This window comes from Falco naumanni, chromosome 11 (genome assembly GCF_017639655.2).
Source record: "Falco naumanni isolate bFalNau1 chromosome 11, bFalNau1.pat, whole genome shotgun sequence".
Taxonomy (NCBI): domain Eukaryota; kingdom Metazoa; phylum Chordata; class Aves; order Falconiformes; family Falconidae; genus Falco; species Falco naumanni.
The window spans coordinates 11,917,111-11,935,045 of NC_054064.1; the positions used below are offsets into that span (position 1 = coordinate 11,917,111).

Here is a 17,935-nt window from a genome sequence, read left to right on the forward strand (position 1 = left end):
TTTAAACCAAGTGTTTGCGAAAGAAACGTATGGACTATGATATTGAATGTTATAGATACATTATATTTACCAGAGAACAAGAAACTGACCCTGAATCAGTGGAAGCTTTCCTACTGAACTCTATCATAGACATACATAAGAAGTACTTGGCCCTTATTGTGCTGTTTAAGGGTGAGTAGGTAGTGGAAACAAAACTTTAAGCCAGGCCCTTTTACAAAAGTAGATGTTCAAATCAGAACACCAGACAGACCCAGTAACCTTTAGTAACTGAATCTAGCCTCCACCTTTCCCAATACACAGTTGATGCCACAGGCACATAGTCTACCGAGGTCCATTGAACATCCAGACTCATTGTCCAACACAGTATCACAAGTTTTGGAACTCTTCCCAAGACCTGCTAAATACTTAAGGCACTGAAAAGCTCAAAAGCCACAATTCCAGTGTACCGCAGGGAGGCAGTGAGTATCTCCAATGCCCTTACAACAAAAGGTTATTAAACAAGATTAAATTAACATTCCAAATAAGCAGACCACACACCAGGTTCCAGGGCAAGGAAAAAAACCTCTGCAGATCTGAACTGCAAAGGAATTCTCCTCCTAATCTCCATCTGGTGACTGTCTGAAGGATGGGCAGATGACAGTAGTAGGCAACTGTTCACTGAGATTCACTGTATCAGTGTGATGCTGCCAACAAACCACAATGAAAATATGTAAAAAAGAAGGTTAGGAAAATGGGCTGAAGCTTGCAGGCCTGCTACTTATCAGTCTGGGTTGACAGTGGCTACAGGACAACTCTTAGGGTTCATTTAACCATGTATCATTAGGGTTTCTAAAGGTCTCCTAGGCGTTAATTGAAGCTTAAGCCTAAGTGACTGCAAGGTTGGCTTATATGTGTGACAATAATTACCATTTCAGTATTTATGTAGTTAGGCAAAGGAAATGTTTTATTACTCTGGGTCTACTTGGTGGTTTCCATGCTATCCATGCTTGTCAGTGTGTGTATTCACTGAAACAAAGAGTTATTAAGACCTTGTAGAAATAAAAAGCTCTTCAAGTTGTTAAATTCTTTTTCACTGTAAGCATGTCGAGTGAACGATTTTTAACTTTAAAATACCTTGATTTATTTAGAAACTGTAGTTGCCCATATGAGGTAATTTTGCAGTTAACTGAGAAATCCACAGATTTTTGGTATTTCATTTTAGGGAATAAAATTTATTTAGCTTCTGAAGAAATTAAGGGCATAAAGTAATTAGATTTAAGCCCACTGTATAATGCGTTGCATTTAGTTCACTGGTAAAAACCTTCTCAGTACTTCAGTTCCTTGTAACTTGTTAGTTTTAAAACTGAAATATTCTAAATTTTCTCCATTTAGTTAGCATCAGCTAAGATTCACAGATTTATTATCCATGTACTTACCATGTATCTTTACAAAAACTATATAAACAGTTCTGATAAATCAGAGACAAAGCCCTGTTAGCTGTCATTAAACTAGCTTACTCAAACATTCTTTACTTTTCTACATATATGACTGAAGAGGAAAAAAATTAGCCTGGAAAAATTACTTTCATACAGGAATAAGTTTTGCACATGTCACTGGATATCTGCTTATTAAAATGTTCATGCCAACAGTTCACTTGTACTTAAACCCCCAAACACTGCTTTTAAACTCAGAGAAAAGAGAAATGAGCATTTCCAATAGAGCAAGACTCTTTGTGCTTGACCTAGAAGGGTGGTGAATCCATCAGCTCTCTCAGAGGTGAAAATACTCTACATTTTGCCCGATTAAATCTTAGGAGCCCCGATTCAGGAAAGCACTTTAAGCACAAACTTCTCTGTTTTCTGAAAAGCGCTTAGGTATCTGCTTCACTTCGCTGACTTCAAACAAGAAGTAGCAAGAGTCTTCTTAAGTTGGCAAATCAACTAGGATACACGCATTTTGTATGTAGGATGGTCACTATGATCCTGAAAACATTTTTAGTCCAATGAGAATATTACTTATTTTAAACAAATTACCTAATATGTAGCAAATCAGGGTTTGATACTACAGCCATCTCACATGGTATAATTTTCATGGGAGCCCAAGAAGATTCTGTTTGCTTTAAGGTGGGAAAGTCAGCAAGTGAATTGTGTTACCATCTTTTTTTTTTTTTTCCTTCCTTTTTTTTAAAGGCTCTTGTTAAATTAAAGGTTTTTAGTTTTATTACTGTAGAGTCTGGGGATTTTCAAAGTGCACGGTTGTTTTTACCAAGACAGTTTAAATACATTACTTGCAAATTAATTTAAAATTTACTTATTTTTGACTCCTGGTTTATTAACAACCTTGCCTTATGTAGCTACAGCTGCTGTCTTAGCATTTCAGTGTACATGGGAAAACACTGAATGAGCTGATGAAAAATCCCAAATAGACTAATACAGTGTCATATTCACTAGGCCTATTTAGGCGGCTGAAATTGTACAGCCCCGATGTCATATCAGTGATGTCAGTCACCTACATCACACAAATATGAAGGACAGCAGGTTTTTCCCAGGAACATTCGATTGGGTTACTCTCCTCTGCACAGTCATACAAAATCATGACTTGCTTACTGAAGTTCAGCTTAAACTAATTAATGTCAAAGGAGATCATGCATTTTCTGAATGTGTTGCCAAGCAAAGTTAAAAGGAGGACACGTGAAATGCAGTGCGTGGATGGATCTGGCTGTTTATCACGAAATAAAATGTAAATCTGTCAGGCTGCAGAATGAACCAAATAACAGCAACCTAAGCAGTTTCTAGCTTGAATCTCAGCAATGGATTATAAAGAATATTAAAATATAATTTATTCACCCATAGTCTGTTTTGGCATGAAAATATAACTACTCTTTCTTTCTGCTTCCTGGAAAATGGAAATAAAAGAAAAAAAATCACAATGAAAATCCAGAACAGGTTCTACTGATGCTTAGGTCTATAGGAAACATCTAATGGAATTCTCCACCTCTGTTTGTTATTAGAATTGTGCCTTTTGTGGCTACGTATTAATTAGTGGCCATTGTATGAGGCTTCCTTTATTGTCTATGTTCGATCTTCACCTAGTGTCCTAACTTTTGCCATATACTGTCTGTCATGACATGAGAATAACGTGTATTCTCCTAGTGTGATAAAAATCTTTATTTTTTTCCTAATACGCTTTTCATATTACGTTCTGACATTTTCTTTAATTCTGCATTTTGGGTATTTAAAGCGGACGCTAGTTTTAAAGCACTGTTTTCACCTAGGAATCCCTTTTCTAAATTGACGTCATGTCAAACTGACTTGACAAATTCTTCTCCTAACCATGTGGGCATTGTTTCAGTTTCTCCTCTAAGGAGAGGGAAGGTAACGCTGCATTTATGGTCCTGTGCCTGGGAGGAGAACTAGCTGCAACATGTTTTAATGAAATTTAAGTGGATAAAAGGGGCTAATTAACACCACTCCTCATGTCCTACTGATGCAGTTGGCAACTTTTGTAGGTCTCCAGGCAAGTATTCAAGATTCTGTACTAATAATTCCGAAAGTTACAGTGGGAACAGGTATTTATGACTCAACCCTTCAGTTTTCACGCATGCAACTGCAGCGTGGCTCCCTCCTGTGGAAGGACAGCACGACCAACCTCGGGAGCTCCCGAGGAAAGCCTGCCCAGGACCCTCAGCCAGGGAGGTTCATCATCATACACAGGTTCAAAACACCTCCTCAGGGCAACAGGGGCAATGGAAATGAGGTGAAAAGTCTACACAGATGTTCTTATCCATTGAAAAAGCTCATTCTGGCTCAACTGGCAAGTAAGCAGCAGTGGTCCCTAGCAGCTGCCAGTAACTGAAAAGGCACAGAAGAAAAGCCGCAAGTATCCCGGGACTGACCTATGCACACATTTTCATCGTCCAGCTCTGCAGAAGCATTTCTGAAGTAGCCAAGCCTGCATAACTCACAGTGCTGACCTCTAGTGTTGTGCTTACAGCTCACGCAAATGACCGTATTGAGCAGCTCGATGTAACTGCACCGGTTGGAGTGCCCGAAGCATTCACAGTCTTTCAAGGAAGAACAGAAATGTATACAAAATGTATACAGCAGCAGAGTAATAGCACATTACATGCTTAGTAAAAATGAACCATGAGCAGAAGTATGAATGAATGGCACATACATGTTAATCAATGTGTAACATGGACAACAGCAGATGTTTATCTGCAATGAAAGTGAAGTTTGTTTCAGGCAGGTTAGCGTGACCTGACAACCATAGCATGACGTCGAAGGTTGGCTGTTGTTGGCAGACCTGATGGAACTGAAGCATTTGCAGTTGTAAACCTTTCAGGGGTACTGGAGGCTTGGTTTCCGCTGATAGAAATGCACGTCTTATTGCACGTTTGAGATGAATATAAACCAAGACCCAGGAGAAACTTCCTCATATTAAAAATGTTAAATACAGTGGACAAAATTGTCAAACTTCATCATGCTTAAATCCACAACTCAAAGTAAAATAAAAGCTTTGTTCTGATGTAAATGGTGAGTATTAAAAAATACAGCTGAACTTGGGGTGCTGTAACTGGTAGAAACCTTGGGGACTTTGGTTTTAAGACTAAACAAATCTCTAGTTTGACAATTTTGGCCAGCACCTCCTAAAAAAAAAAAAAAAAATAACAGAGAAGAATAGGAAGGAAAAGAGGGTGTTATTTGGGAGCTACTTCTACTGTACTTCTGAGGTAAGCATTAACCCATTTTTATACTCTGTGATGAAAAACAATTGGGCCAGAAAAGATCACAACAATTCTGAAAAGTGTACTAAATAGAAAGCATGCTTACTGCAGCCATCTGAAATGCAGCTGGCATGACAGTTGCTTTTTGAAAACCCCTTCATTAAGTGCAGAACGCTAGTGCCTTTTAGTCTTTAATGACAAGCAATGTTTGGGTTTATGCAGAAAGGAGAAACTAGAAATGTATCAATATCGTTATAGAAGGCACAGCTATGCTTTGTGTAGAAAGCTTGTGTAAGTCTGATCACTCAGCTCTGAGATTATGAGCCCAGAATGAATGCAGAAAAGGTTATTGGGATGATCAGAGAAGTAGAGAGCCTATTTAAAAAGTGAAGACTAGGATAATTTGGCTTGTTTAGTCTAGGAAACTGAAGACAGGGGATATCGCTGGGCTATAAATACATCAAGGAGATAGCCTTCTCCCATCCCAAGTGAGTATCTGCGCTAATGGACAATACTGGCACAAGAACAAATGGCTGTTAACTGGCCATTGAGAAATTTCAACTGGAAATTAGGAGATGGTATCTAGCTATTAGGGCACTGAGGTTCTGGAGCGCTCTTCCAATTCGTAGCAAAAACACTGATGCTTTAGAGATGTAGTTTGTTAACTGCTGAAAGAGATTACAGTGTGCTTCCTGCAGTAATGGAGTTCTGGATGCAGTGACTTGGAAGGGCTTCAAGGTCTTGAAGTTAACTTAGCCTGTAATTAGATAAGGCTGTAGCAGAGGGTATAAAATGTTTCCGTACATGACAGGGGGCAAGTTGCCCGTGCTGCCTTTCGTATGGCACGCTGCCGATTATGCTGGGGCACCTAATGAGCCCACTGATTGTTGGCGTAGGCATCAGATACAATATTTGTGCCTGCCTGTATTTTTATAAAGAAATAACAATACCAGGACACATTTATGAGTATGTTATACACGATACATATATATTTTTTTGGCTGTTGTCTGATGTAGTGGACTGTAAATAGATCACATCTTTTCTTATGCTGTACATCACTTAGCACAACATATGTTTCAATCTTGAGAGCTGCCTTTCTGCTGCCAGGAAACATTAATTCAGTTTATATATATACACATTGGGTTCACATATATGCATTCTTATTCTCTTCCATGTTATACTGCTAAACCAACATTTTGTGGTTCATGCCAATCTGATAGTTTTGATGTCTGTAACTGCTGGAGTACGGTAAAACATTTGGTGTATCAGTCTAAGTATGTTACCACTTGACATAACTGAGTGGGGAGGAAAAAAGTGTTAATGTTTGTTGTCTTTTGCAGCTGGTCAGTGTGATTCAGCATCTCAGCCAGCCACCCAGCAGCATTTCTTCCCTAGTATATCCATCTTGCTCGAGTAAAAACTGCCTGTGTGGGGCAGAGGCAACAGATCTAAAAGTGGAAACTAGCACTAGCAAACAAGAGTCACAGGGAAAATTGTTACTATTTGTAAGTTTTTGTGTGTTTGGTTTTTAAAATAAGAAAGGCTGGTTAGTGATAAGCAATCTGATCCTTCTGAATCTCAGCCAGAAGCAAAGCTGTCTTCGTCTCTCTGGCAAAGGACTCGTCTTCTGTTACCATTAGGCAATTTGTTTTGGTGAGATGATACCATACTAGTGTGTTTGTCAGGCTTGCAACTAAACATAATCATACTGTAGGTGAATTTAGAGGAAATAATCTACCTTGTTTTTCAAATCAGTAAGATGCTGCAGAATACTACATTTTTATGTTTCAAAAATATGCAGACTATAAAGAAGTGCCAGTAGATCAGACTATGCTACATCATCTTTTGTGTTTAAAGTAGCAGAAAGAAATTGAGAATGTTCTGTGAATGAATGGCACTACTTCCACTCTGAAATTGCGATATGACCTTCAGTAATATTACTGCTACACATAATTAGCCATTACAAAAGCACAGGAAACAAAGCTGCACATAAAGTAATTCACTCTGTAACAGGCCTTGTTACAAAGTTATGATTTGGACTCGAGAAACATCTATTAATTATGAAGGACTTTGATGTCCACGCATGCTCCTAACCATATGCAGAAGGACTAACCAAGTTCAGGTGTGGCTCATCAATGTTAAAGGTAAACAATGAGACCAGTTCTTATACTTGGCTGCATTCTTACTGGTCCTGCTCTTTTGTAACAACTGTGCTGTGTGAAAGAAAGCCTTAGTCTCCAAGTTAACTTATACTAAGATACAGGAAACGTCTATGAATCTTGATCATCTGACTGGTAAATGCTATATGGTGTAGAAAAAAAACCCAGTTAAGTGAAAAACAGTCTAACATCTGATCAAAGATTGGCAATGGTGCAAAGAAAAAAAAAAGCCATGGCAAGTAACGATTAAATCAAATTTTTAATAATTTTTGCTTCTCCCTACCTCTTCCCGCATTTTGCTAGTGCAGTAATATGAACCTATTTTGCTTACTGCTCTTGGCCTGATAAGTGAATCATTTTTACATCCCTCTGCTTTTATTAAGAGAGCTATGTAAAGGGTCTTCATACGACTGAAATGGAATGATTTTTACCACTGGCTACATGAGGTGCCACACTAAACCAGTCAAACACAGTGTATAGATCTGCATTCAGCATTATGCCAGCTGGGATGCTGATACCTGTCAATGCTGTACGGCCCTTCTAGCTTTATCATGTGGCTCACCTTAACCAGCACACCAAGACCAGAAAAAAGCCTGCTTATTAGAACTGTCAGAAGCACAGCTTAAAGTTTTTGGGTATGTGCCTCTGGCGAGCAGCCCAAGCACCTTCATACACTGGCAAAGCCACACAATCACTGAGACGGGGGGAGAAGTATAAAAATCAGATGGTTTACCAACAATGAATCAACATGAGCTTACAGTGCTAGAAAATGCTGCTTTCAGTTTTGAGTACTGCATGTCAGAAAAGGCACAGATAAACCGGAGACGGTTTAAAGCTATTAACAATACGGAGTAAACGATTTGGCAAATAAAACCTCAGAGGAGAGGCAAAGATAGTTAGATAGGTTTAACGTGAAGGAAAAAGGGAGAAGAGATAGCCACGTTAGATTTGAGAATTGGCTTTGGATGATCCAGGAATTGTCAGCTTCCTTGTTGACTCACAGAAGGATTGGCTCTTTGAGCCTGTAAAGACAATGCAGTGATTCTATTGCAACGATCTTGATCCCACTGTAAAAAGCCTGATAAAACTGCCCATTGAAGGAGGCTCATAAAGAGGTTGATAGTCTTAAGAGTTTTGTTTCTACAAATTCAGTACTTTTTTTTCCCCCCCATTATAATGCTATGCATTTACATCTTTGAGGTGACATTCTATTGTGCTGTGGGGACAAGGTTCAGCTGAAGCTTCAGCTGCGACCAATAAAACACAAAACATCATCACATGAAACAATGGTAAACACATACAGAAGGGAAGCATATTTTTTAAACTAAGACAGGTAATGCATGAGACATCTATCAGTGTCATTCTCTAATTAAAAGCACAAAGAGTGTTTCAAGAAAAGTGCATTCAGAAATCATTACAGTATTTTTCTTTTTCATTTTCCAGTAACTATGTGCTCCTCCCCTATACACTAACAAAAGGTAAACAAAGGAGATTTCACTGTAACCTTAGAAATGACCTGCTTCATAACAAACAGTATGGATCATCATCATGATCTCATCTAATGGGTCAAACTAAGTTCAATCATTTGTTAATATCCCTATTCCTTGTTAATATGTATTTCATGAATAATGAGATAACCACAATAGCTACAGAAAGACAAAACATCTGCATACATACTCTTTACAGATAAATTGATCAGGAAAAACAATGAGAGGATCTCAGGGTTCAGACTGTGAATGATAGATATGCAAATGAAACGGGTTGCCTGTAAGTCAGAGGGAATATTGGCATCCTTCATTATGCCTATATAATTCCATTATTTTAATAAACCACTGAAACATCAGTTCAAAATGTAATGCCTACGCTCTGAATTTGCACACTGTTACAATAAAATGAAGATGTAAGGCGCACTTACAATGCATTAAACGACATAACTATGCATTACACTCCATGGCATTTACAGACACTACTTGAGGATACGGACAATTGACGTTTTATGTATTGTTTGCCCTCAACAAATCTGCTTATGTATCCTCTTTTACAATTTATGCATATCAGTGAGGAAAACAAGACTCTAGCAAACATTTGCTTTCTAGTCAATGATCTGAATGGTCATATTCATACATTTAACTCCTTTAAAAACAAATGCCATGTCACTTCATATGCCAGCAGCAACTGTCTAAGAAGCGTATTTATTTTCCTTGTATGGCTTATGTTTATGCGACTTAATGCTTCTGTTGTTGTCAATGAAAATGCCTCACCAGTAAACTGATGGGTACACTTCACAGATATTCCAGATTCATACAGTGCAATGTTTTCACAACACAGAGCACTATGGAATCACTGTATGAATCCAAGAATTCCTACCTCTCTTGTGGTTTGCAACTTGAACAGAAGAAACAGTTGACATAGCTAATTTGGGAGCAACTGGACAGGTAATAAAATGAACAGTAAATTAGAAAAGGTATCATATAGAAACAAATCAAAAGATTAAAATAAACTTTTTTATTTTCTAACTTATAAAGTAACTTTAACCCTGGTTATTGTTTTATAAGGAAAGACTGAAAGTCAGGGAAAATGAGTTATGTACTATCTGCTATTGAATCACTTGAGCTGTAATATCCAAGATAAAGAAAGGGAATGTAATTCACATCTATACACTTTGGCAGTTTTGTGTTAGAGGTTATTTGATGATTTCTCCCAATCCCTGACCAATGACTATATGGTAACCAGAGTGGTCTGCAAAGGGTTTTATTAAATTTGTATACAAATTTATTCTGGCCTAACAGCATAAACAAAGAAAACACCATTAACAATATTAGGTATAGGCAGATTTCTGTAATTATTCTCTTCATATGCTATCCTTGACGGAAGTATTTTATCTACTATACATGTTAAACATTGTTACAATGTGCTGCAAACACAAAAACTGACTAGAAATGCTTGTAAGTTTTTGTGTTTTGTGCTCCCTCTTGAAACATCGGAAGTAAATTTGCTATAACTCTTAATTTTGGGGAAGAAGGACTGAATAATTTTCTGTTCAAGACTCATTTTGTAATGAAGTTAAGTCTCAGATCACAAGCAGTATAATTAAGCTATGAAATCCATTAGAAGTGCTAAGTATCATTTAATTGGGAATGTTTTGATTTAAAATTCCTGTGAATAATGCAGGCTACTCCTTACAGAAAGCAGAGGAGCAGAGATCAATCTGTTGTTTTTTGTTTTGTTTAAGGAATACATGCAAAAGCTTGGAAAATGTACCATGAGCTAAATGCAGTTACTGAAAAGCTAAGCGTAACTTCATCAGGGATATTTAATTTAAAATATATGTGAATAATGAGAACTAAAGTACATTGTTAATCCTTACAGAGAGCACAAATCAACTAGTATTTTCTGTTTTGTTGGGAACATAGAGATGTGCACATATAACATGGTAGATTTTATAAGTCTGTGCGTATGTTTTGATTTGGTCATGGTGATCAATGGCTTTAACTATGGCCCTTCCCATGTAATTCCCCCCCAGATTCCCAATACATCTTGTTCAGTTTAGCAGCTATTTTCTAGATCACCTTTTCATTAACATTATTCTCCAGTTGTATGTGTTACAGCATGGAAAGGACACCCTTTGAACAGTCAAAGCAAGCCACAGGCCAGATTTCTGCAGGGATTTTTTGGGGAGTAAAGGGCAGTAAATAAGGAGAACAAAAGGACATTTTTTTTGTAATGAACAATCATTTTGAAATGTGAAGTATAGGCGAACATAACTTCAAGTAACACAGAGTCTTACTTTTATTAGTCTTCTGTCTCTTTCAATGCTAATAATCATGCCACAGTCTGTCAGTAATTGTTTGTGTGGCACTCCAGTTGTAGACTGCTATGAGTCTATCCTGCAGAGAACTTGCTTGTATTGTGGATGGCACACAAGCTGAGAATGCTTCTCAGCTCACTTGGGAAAACAAAGTGGAAACGAGACATTAAAAATGGGTTTGATGTAGACAATGACAATCTTTCCCACTCAAAAATCTCAGAACTTAGAATACAGGCTGTGCTGTCTAAACAAGTCGAACGTTATCCAGGGCTTTCTGTATATCAGTACTTATAATCTGTGCATCTACTTTTCCAGACTTTTTGCAGTAATGTGCGCAATTTGAGTGTTGGAAGGCTCCCTTTTCAGGTAAGGTCTCTTTTATGGTTATTTTCTCACAGAGTAGCATTACTTGGCACCAGAAGAAAAATGAGTTGGATTATTGTTGTTACTACTTTTGCCATCATGTGGGACTCCTTCAAAACAATTTCAGTAACTTTAGACCACTAGGAATTTTACAGCATCCTACCTTGGTTTGGTTTAGAAACCTCAAGGGAAGAAATATTCGGCCATATCCTATCAAACTTTGGAGGATCTGCATGCATCAGGAAAAATCAGGTTTTGTTATTTACATCTGTGATATTGTTCTAAACAGGCAAGCATATGGACAAAGACATAGAATACAAACATCCATTACTGGACTAGTCTAGGTTGCACTTGAACAGTACATGACTCCACAGTGAACAAGAAAACAAGCAATTGATGATTCCCAAAACACCAAATGGACATAAAATACTGTGCGTAACAATGTATCTTCTGTGGTTTAAAATATATTTTTTGGTGATAGAAGATATCCTAGACCAATATATATGGTTCTAACACCAGGAACAAAACAGGAACATACTCTGGTAAAGCTGCTCTGCAGAGATAAAATGACAGTATCAGACAAATACGGATTTCTTACCAAAGACACATTATCTTACTGAAACATACTGTTTTAGGGCCTTTTGAGTGAATTATATATCTGTTATCAGAAGAAATACATTTACCAGTAGAGTGGGCCTTTTGCTTTCTTACTTCTGTGTGTTCTGTTTCCTGTCGTCTCTGCTGATGTATTTTACAGTTTGATTTTATTTTTTTTTTTTGGTAAAAACATTAAATGTCTACATTTCTTAAAAGTCCTACATAATGTGTTACTTCCATGAAACATTTTGCCTCTCAGTGAAAGAATTAGCTATGTCTCTTTAGAGCTTCATCTCCTCTGGTCGATGTGTTTTGGGGCTGGAGCAGTGGGCAGTGATAACCCTTAGCAGAATGGGGAGTAAGTGAAGGGGATGGGGTTGTGTGGGGGGAGGAAAGAAAACTTTCCCTGATCTGGGAAAAGGTATTTATATTCTCCTTATTTTTCTGTTATAATATTTTCTCCTTTTCCATCTGCCTAGCTTTGAACATCAGATTTGGGCCACATTTTTATCATCTTCTGTGAGTACTGCAGTGGTTGCATCCTTTCTGAGCTGAACAGAATTTTCCTGGACAGTCACATCAGCCTACACAGCAGTGATATTCATGGGGAGAGGAAGGTGTGTCTCACTGTTATGTCCATCTTACTGGAAGACCTTCAGGGGAGCTATGACAAAAAAATTTGGGCTTCAAACACCTGATGTGGAAGGAGGGCATCCCATTCTGACCCACTTGTCAAGGGTGAAGACAAATTGGCTGAGTGAGGTTGGCTGTCCCCAAAGTGTTCCCACATAGAGAACCATTCAAGGAAAGGATGATGACCTGCACTGTGCCATTTACTGTTAGGTAGTCTTCTGAAAGTGAATCAGTCAAGTTGTGATACAATCACATCATTGCATCATATTCTTGCATTTTTGTGCTTTTCCCTATCAGTCAAGAAAACAGAAGGAAGAAAGACTGAGTCAGTTTGGTAGATTCTCAAACTACGTATTGATTAAAAGATAACCTGCTTCTGCCGGTCAGATCCACCAATTCACACACATAGGAAGTGCAAACACATTAGTCAGAGTGTATGACAAAAGGCATCCAAAAGCCATACTTACGGAGGTGGCGTGATAACCCTAGCCCACTGAAAGACACTAATTCCATGCACCTGAGAGACCACCATCCTCCACCTCCTGAAACATTGCCTGGCAACAGTTTCAAGCATACGCAAATTACTCGCACAGTCAATTCACTGTTAAAATTTTGGTAGATTTAGGACACTTAAGCTACACGTAAAGATTGTAAAGGGACTGGACATTAGAGAATGCATGTAAAAGTCATCTGGTAAAAAATGAAAAGCAATCTTTATGGACTACATTGTCCTGCTGTCCCCTGAGCCTTTTTTTTCTTTTAACCATTGTGCAACATTAGGGTTGTTGCAGAACACTTGTAATGTTTCAGACTGGAGCTTCCAGTATCCTACTTGTGTTGTTGAATACTGTGTAGGCATACTACATACCTACTACAAAATTTCACCTACTATAAAAATTCACATCCATAATGGTCTTCAATTGAAATGGCCTAGGTATTAAGCAGAAGTAAAAGTAATAGCGTCAAAGCTTTGTAATGCCTTAGGACTAACCCTTGGAATAGCCGTATCAATAAACTGTAGGTCCCATATAGGAAATCAGATACTTTATATAATCTGATTCATATAATCAGTAACATTTCATATATAATCTTATTCTTATGGTGATTTCCCCAAGTAATCTTTTGTCCAAATAAAATAATTATTTGTATGACAGAAAAATCAGTGTTACGTATTTCTTTGCAATCCTATAAATGCTATAGATCTGTGCTCATTTTCGCAAACTTACTTAAAACAAAGGTTGTGACTTACTGCAAAATAATTAAAAATTCCCTGACCCTTTAGATTAGATTGCATTCAGCTGAGTTTCTTAATGGGCACCCACAACAATAAAGAGCATATTTACAGTGCCTGAAGATTACCAATTAAGTATTATTACTAGCAATGATTACTAGTTACTAGTGATAATTATAGCCATCTTAGAATGGACTTCTGGAGGTCATTTTTTTCCACCTTTTGCTCATAGCAGGGTCAGCTTCAAAGTTAGCTGAGGTGGTTCAGGGTCACAGCCAGCTGACACCAGCTGCTGTCGTCAGTGTCTCCGGGATGCTTGGTAATGTCGTTAACGCTCCCAGAGAATTAATGCTTCTCTTATGTGCTGCTGCCTTTTTTTTTCTTTTTTTTTTTTAAATCTTTGGTAAAAAGAGTATTTTTTTCTTATGTCCTTATTCATGAAATGTATTAACACCAAGATTACAGGTTTCTTGATAAAGGCCTTTCTTCTTATCTTTGAAATTTTCTGTTTTTTTAAATAATGAAGATGACTTCAGATGCTTTATCTGAAAAGGTATGTGAGACGTCCAAGTCAAAGAATGTTGACTGTCATTCCCACAAGAATATTGGAGCAGATGAGTCATCCTTTGAACAGGCACTGGGAAGATTCATTTAGCAGCTAGTTATTCTTTTATAGCAACTTGTGAAAATATTTCTAGTCCTCAATGATTGCCACTAAAGGTTTTATTTGTAAAGAAATTGACTAGATAAACCAAGCTTTTCCAGAACAATTCCATGTATGGATACTGTACTGTGTAACTGAAGTCATTATTTGCCAGAGTAATTAATGAATTTTGGTATAGGTATTCTATAAGACATACTATGTAGATCTGCTGTAATATTATTCTATGACAGCTATTTTGGGTAAACAAGGCTACAGAAATGTGAAAGAGTATCTAAAAGTGTATTTTAGTATTGTTATTTAGAAGTGAAGCTACTGTAGGCACCTGTGTCATAGACTGAGCAGAAAATTCCATGTAACATTTTAAATTTGCATTGGAAATTTCTGTATTTTTAGTTACTATCATTCCAAAGCCAATTGTATGCAGGAAATAACAAGTGGGGAAAAAAAGTAATAATCTTGCTTTTGTGAACTAAGGAGAAACTGATTGCATTATATTTACTAGGTGTATGATAATTTCCTTTGGTTTTGTTCCCCCCCCCCCCCCCCCCCCCCCCGGGGCCCCAATCCTTTTTTTGGATATACAGTATTGGAATTACCTATGGTATTAAATGAAGAAAATTTGCTCACATATTCACTGGAACTGCAGTCTGCACCGTGGGCTGCATCGTGGCTTCAGACTGGGGAACTAATGGAGATGAACGGGTAGTTCAGCCCGATGCCAGCCAGCCAGCTGCACGTGCAAAAGCCCTGTCATGGTGTTGGCAGAAATTAATCAGCACTTTGTTGGCTTCTCACTCCAACCAAGTACTGAGCTGGCAGTAAAATTAAAACGTATTCCCACCGGGAGGGGCTATCCCTTCACAAGGATGAAGAACGCAGGTGACGGAGTGTATGAGCTTGTGTCGCTGCCGGGGCACCTGCGCTCCACGGCAGACCAGCACATTGTCCTCTCCAAAACAGCTTCTGCTGACCCACTCCACGAAGAACGCATTTGCTGAAAATTGCTACCAATAAATCAGTAAGTCTTAAATAACGCTCACTAATGGCAGACAGGGAGCACTTGTGTTGACAACTATCATTACTTATTTAATTTATAATAACAATAAGGAACCCTAGTGAGAGATTCCGATTAATATTTTTTTTTAACTTTCTTTCAACTTCTATTTAAAACACAAAAGCATTTAAAAAACTGTCAGCATAAGCTTAATGATTCTAGCAGAAGTCCATGTTTCTAGTCACAGAAAAACTGGCCTTGGTACTGCCTATTTTAAACCACGAGTATTTGAGAGTAAATACCTACTCTAAAATACAAGTATCTAATGAGCACAGTGCAGTTTTTATGACAGCATTTTTAGGTGTTGATATATGACAAAAAATTAGGAATAATAAAAAAATAATGCTCATTGAAATCAATAGCAGATTTAGTAACTGCTGGAATAATTGGTTGTGTTTATATGAGATGATATTCCATCACTTCTTGCAATGATCACACTACCATTATTACAGCATTTCTATCTCTTTACTTCTGTTAAGTCATGATAACCTACCTCACATAAAATTTTCCTTTCAGCACTTTTGTAACACTGCAAAATCTAACCCATCGAAAGAGAAGAAATGCTTAAAAAGTTTTTGTAAAAAATCACCCCTTTATTAAGTTAAAAAAAAATACATGGCCAATGTTAGGCAATCTGTTTTGGAGCAATGTAGGAAGTTTCATACCTGTTCCTTTGAAGAAAGGAGAATTCTGCATATTTGTGAAGATGTGGTTGTTTTATGGCAGCTCCTCGGCCATAACAGCTTTTATAACTGTTGGAAGAATTTAAATGCAATTAGTCCTTTATGTGTCCACTTGTCTTGGAGTAAAAGAAAGTGATTTTTTTAGAGGCTTTTAAAAAAAACAATCCAATGATCCAGCTCTTTTAGATATCAGAAAAAAAATCCACTGATTTTAACAAATGTGTTGGCTAATTTTCAAACTAATGAGGTCTGAGGGAGTATTCCTCAATTGTGAGTATTTCCACTCAAATATTTGCAAAAGTGAACAATGAATTCAAGTAGTTTTGGAAGGAAATATTTAGATACTATCTCATGACAAAAAAAGTAATTTATTCTATTGATAGTTTCCAGGGGTTGTTCCTTTTTATTTTGATTGATTCTGCTTTTTCCTACAAAGATGCTGAAATTGGCTGGTTGATTAGGATTATTGTACAGTAATTCACAACGGAGAAAGAACAGTAAATCAAGATAATTTTTTAAAAATCAGAATGCTGATTTGGAAACCTTATTCATCCCTTATACTCTATGAAATGAACTGATTACATGCCTAAGGAACAGAAAGAAAAAGAGGAGAGAGTAAAATATAGAAGTGCATTTTTTGCTAGGAATTTCTCCCCAAGCTTTATTAGATTTTAAGATATCTTTATGGATCATGTCTGCTCTCTGTAAACTTCCTTGAGTAACTGCAGCTAAACTTGCATATTGCAGGTGCAGTGTTTTGCACGGGTACCATAGTACATATTGAAAAGTTGATATCTTGTCTTCTATAGTGTCCTATCACTTCATTGTTTATTAAATGGTTGAAACAAAGATAACTGTGAACTAAAGTAACTTCAGATATGTTACAGCAAATCAAAAAGGCGTCAGAAAGACTGTTTGACTGATACACTGTTTCTAACTAACCCAAGATGATGCAGGTAAAGTGGGATAAGAAGGAGAAACAGTAGGACACGGCCAGTGGCCATGTCTACTAGACTGGTGAGAATAGCTCTTCTTATCTGTTAAAATTGGTGGATCTGGCGAAACAAAAACTGAAACAAAGGCTCCCCCAAATTTCACCCCAACCCCCAACAACCTGTCAGTGCTCCCTGCAGCTGCGTTGGTCGTTTCTGACCCTGCACTAGAAATCACTGCACAAAGAGGTGGTCTCTGCTCAGTGCTGGGGCCAGCGTGGGTGCTTTGCTACTGAACTTCAAGGGTGAAATGCTAGCTATACAGAAGAAAATTGGCTTTGTTATGAATCCTACCTGGTAAAGAAACTACTCATAATTTTTTTTATGTGGAATATTAAATTTCTTTCAGATCCAGTATTTAAATGAGTGCCTTATACCGCATAGGCTAACAGTATTCTCTTTCAGCACAGTAATGTTTTAATATAATGGAAAATCTAATTGTTACAGTGAAGAATTCTGAGCGCTTCAAAGTATTAAAATAAAGGAGGGAAAACAAATACTGTTACTGGCTTGATCTTATAGTAAGTTACTTAGATAAGGTGATTGCCTTAGACTAGGAGCCTGATTAACAGTATTTATTAAAAAGTCAGACTTGGATAAAATTGAATTTAAATGAGAACATTTGGCTACTATGTCTAAAATTATATATATAGTCTGAAGACAATTTTTAAGTGTTCTAAGAAGATAAATATCTTAATGGTATCTCGACAGTACAGTTCTCTGTAAAACTTGACCTCAAATAATAATAGAAAAGTAATGTACAACCTAGTTATACATGTTTATATCCTACTGACATATGTGGATGTTGTGGAGGTACTCTAGTCTAGAGCTTGGCATCGTAATGGCTTTGATCCCATGGCTGTAAATTTAATAAAAGCACTTCTCAGTTACCACAAGGGGGCAAAATCGGATCCAAAATACTTTGTGTTGTTATTAAAAAAATTAAAAAAATAAAAAAAAAATCCACTAGTATTTGCTCTCACAACCTTTTAAGACACATTAAAATTTCATAGCAAGTATGTAAAACAAATAAAGCTACGCTCATC

At 37.3% G+C, this 17,935-nt stretch overlaps 1 protein-coding gene across 5 annotated transcripts in view; it reads right to left on the reverse strand.

The window, feature by feature from the left end:
* NTNG1 (netrin G1) overlaps positions 1-17,935 on the reverse strand; it is a 158,855-nt gene that overhangs the window by 29,946 nt on the left and 110,974 nt on the right. For 2 of the 5 annotated variants that reach the window (XM_040610200.1, XM_040610201.1), the window contains exons 6-7: positions 11,199-11,264; positions 9,232-9,291 (exon numbers count right to left, since the gene is read on the reverse strand). The exons of 1 other annotated variant lie outside the window; for it this stretch is intronic. In XM_040610200.1, the coding sequence (XP_040466134.1) occupies positions 9,232-9,291; positions 11,199-11,264 (126 nt within the window). Of the gene's footprint in view, positions 1-3,874; positions 4,043-9,231; positions 9,292-11,198; positions 11,265-17,935 lie in introns of all 5 variants that reach the window. 2 more of the 5 variants (XM_040610204.1, XM_040610202.1) reach the window with 2 other exon arrangements.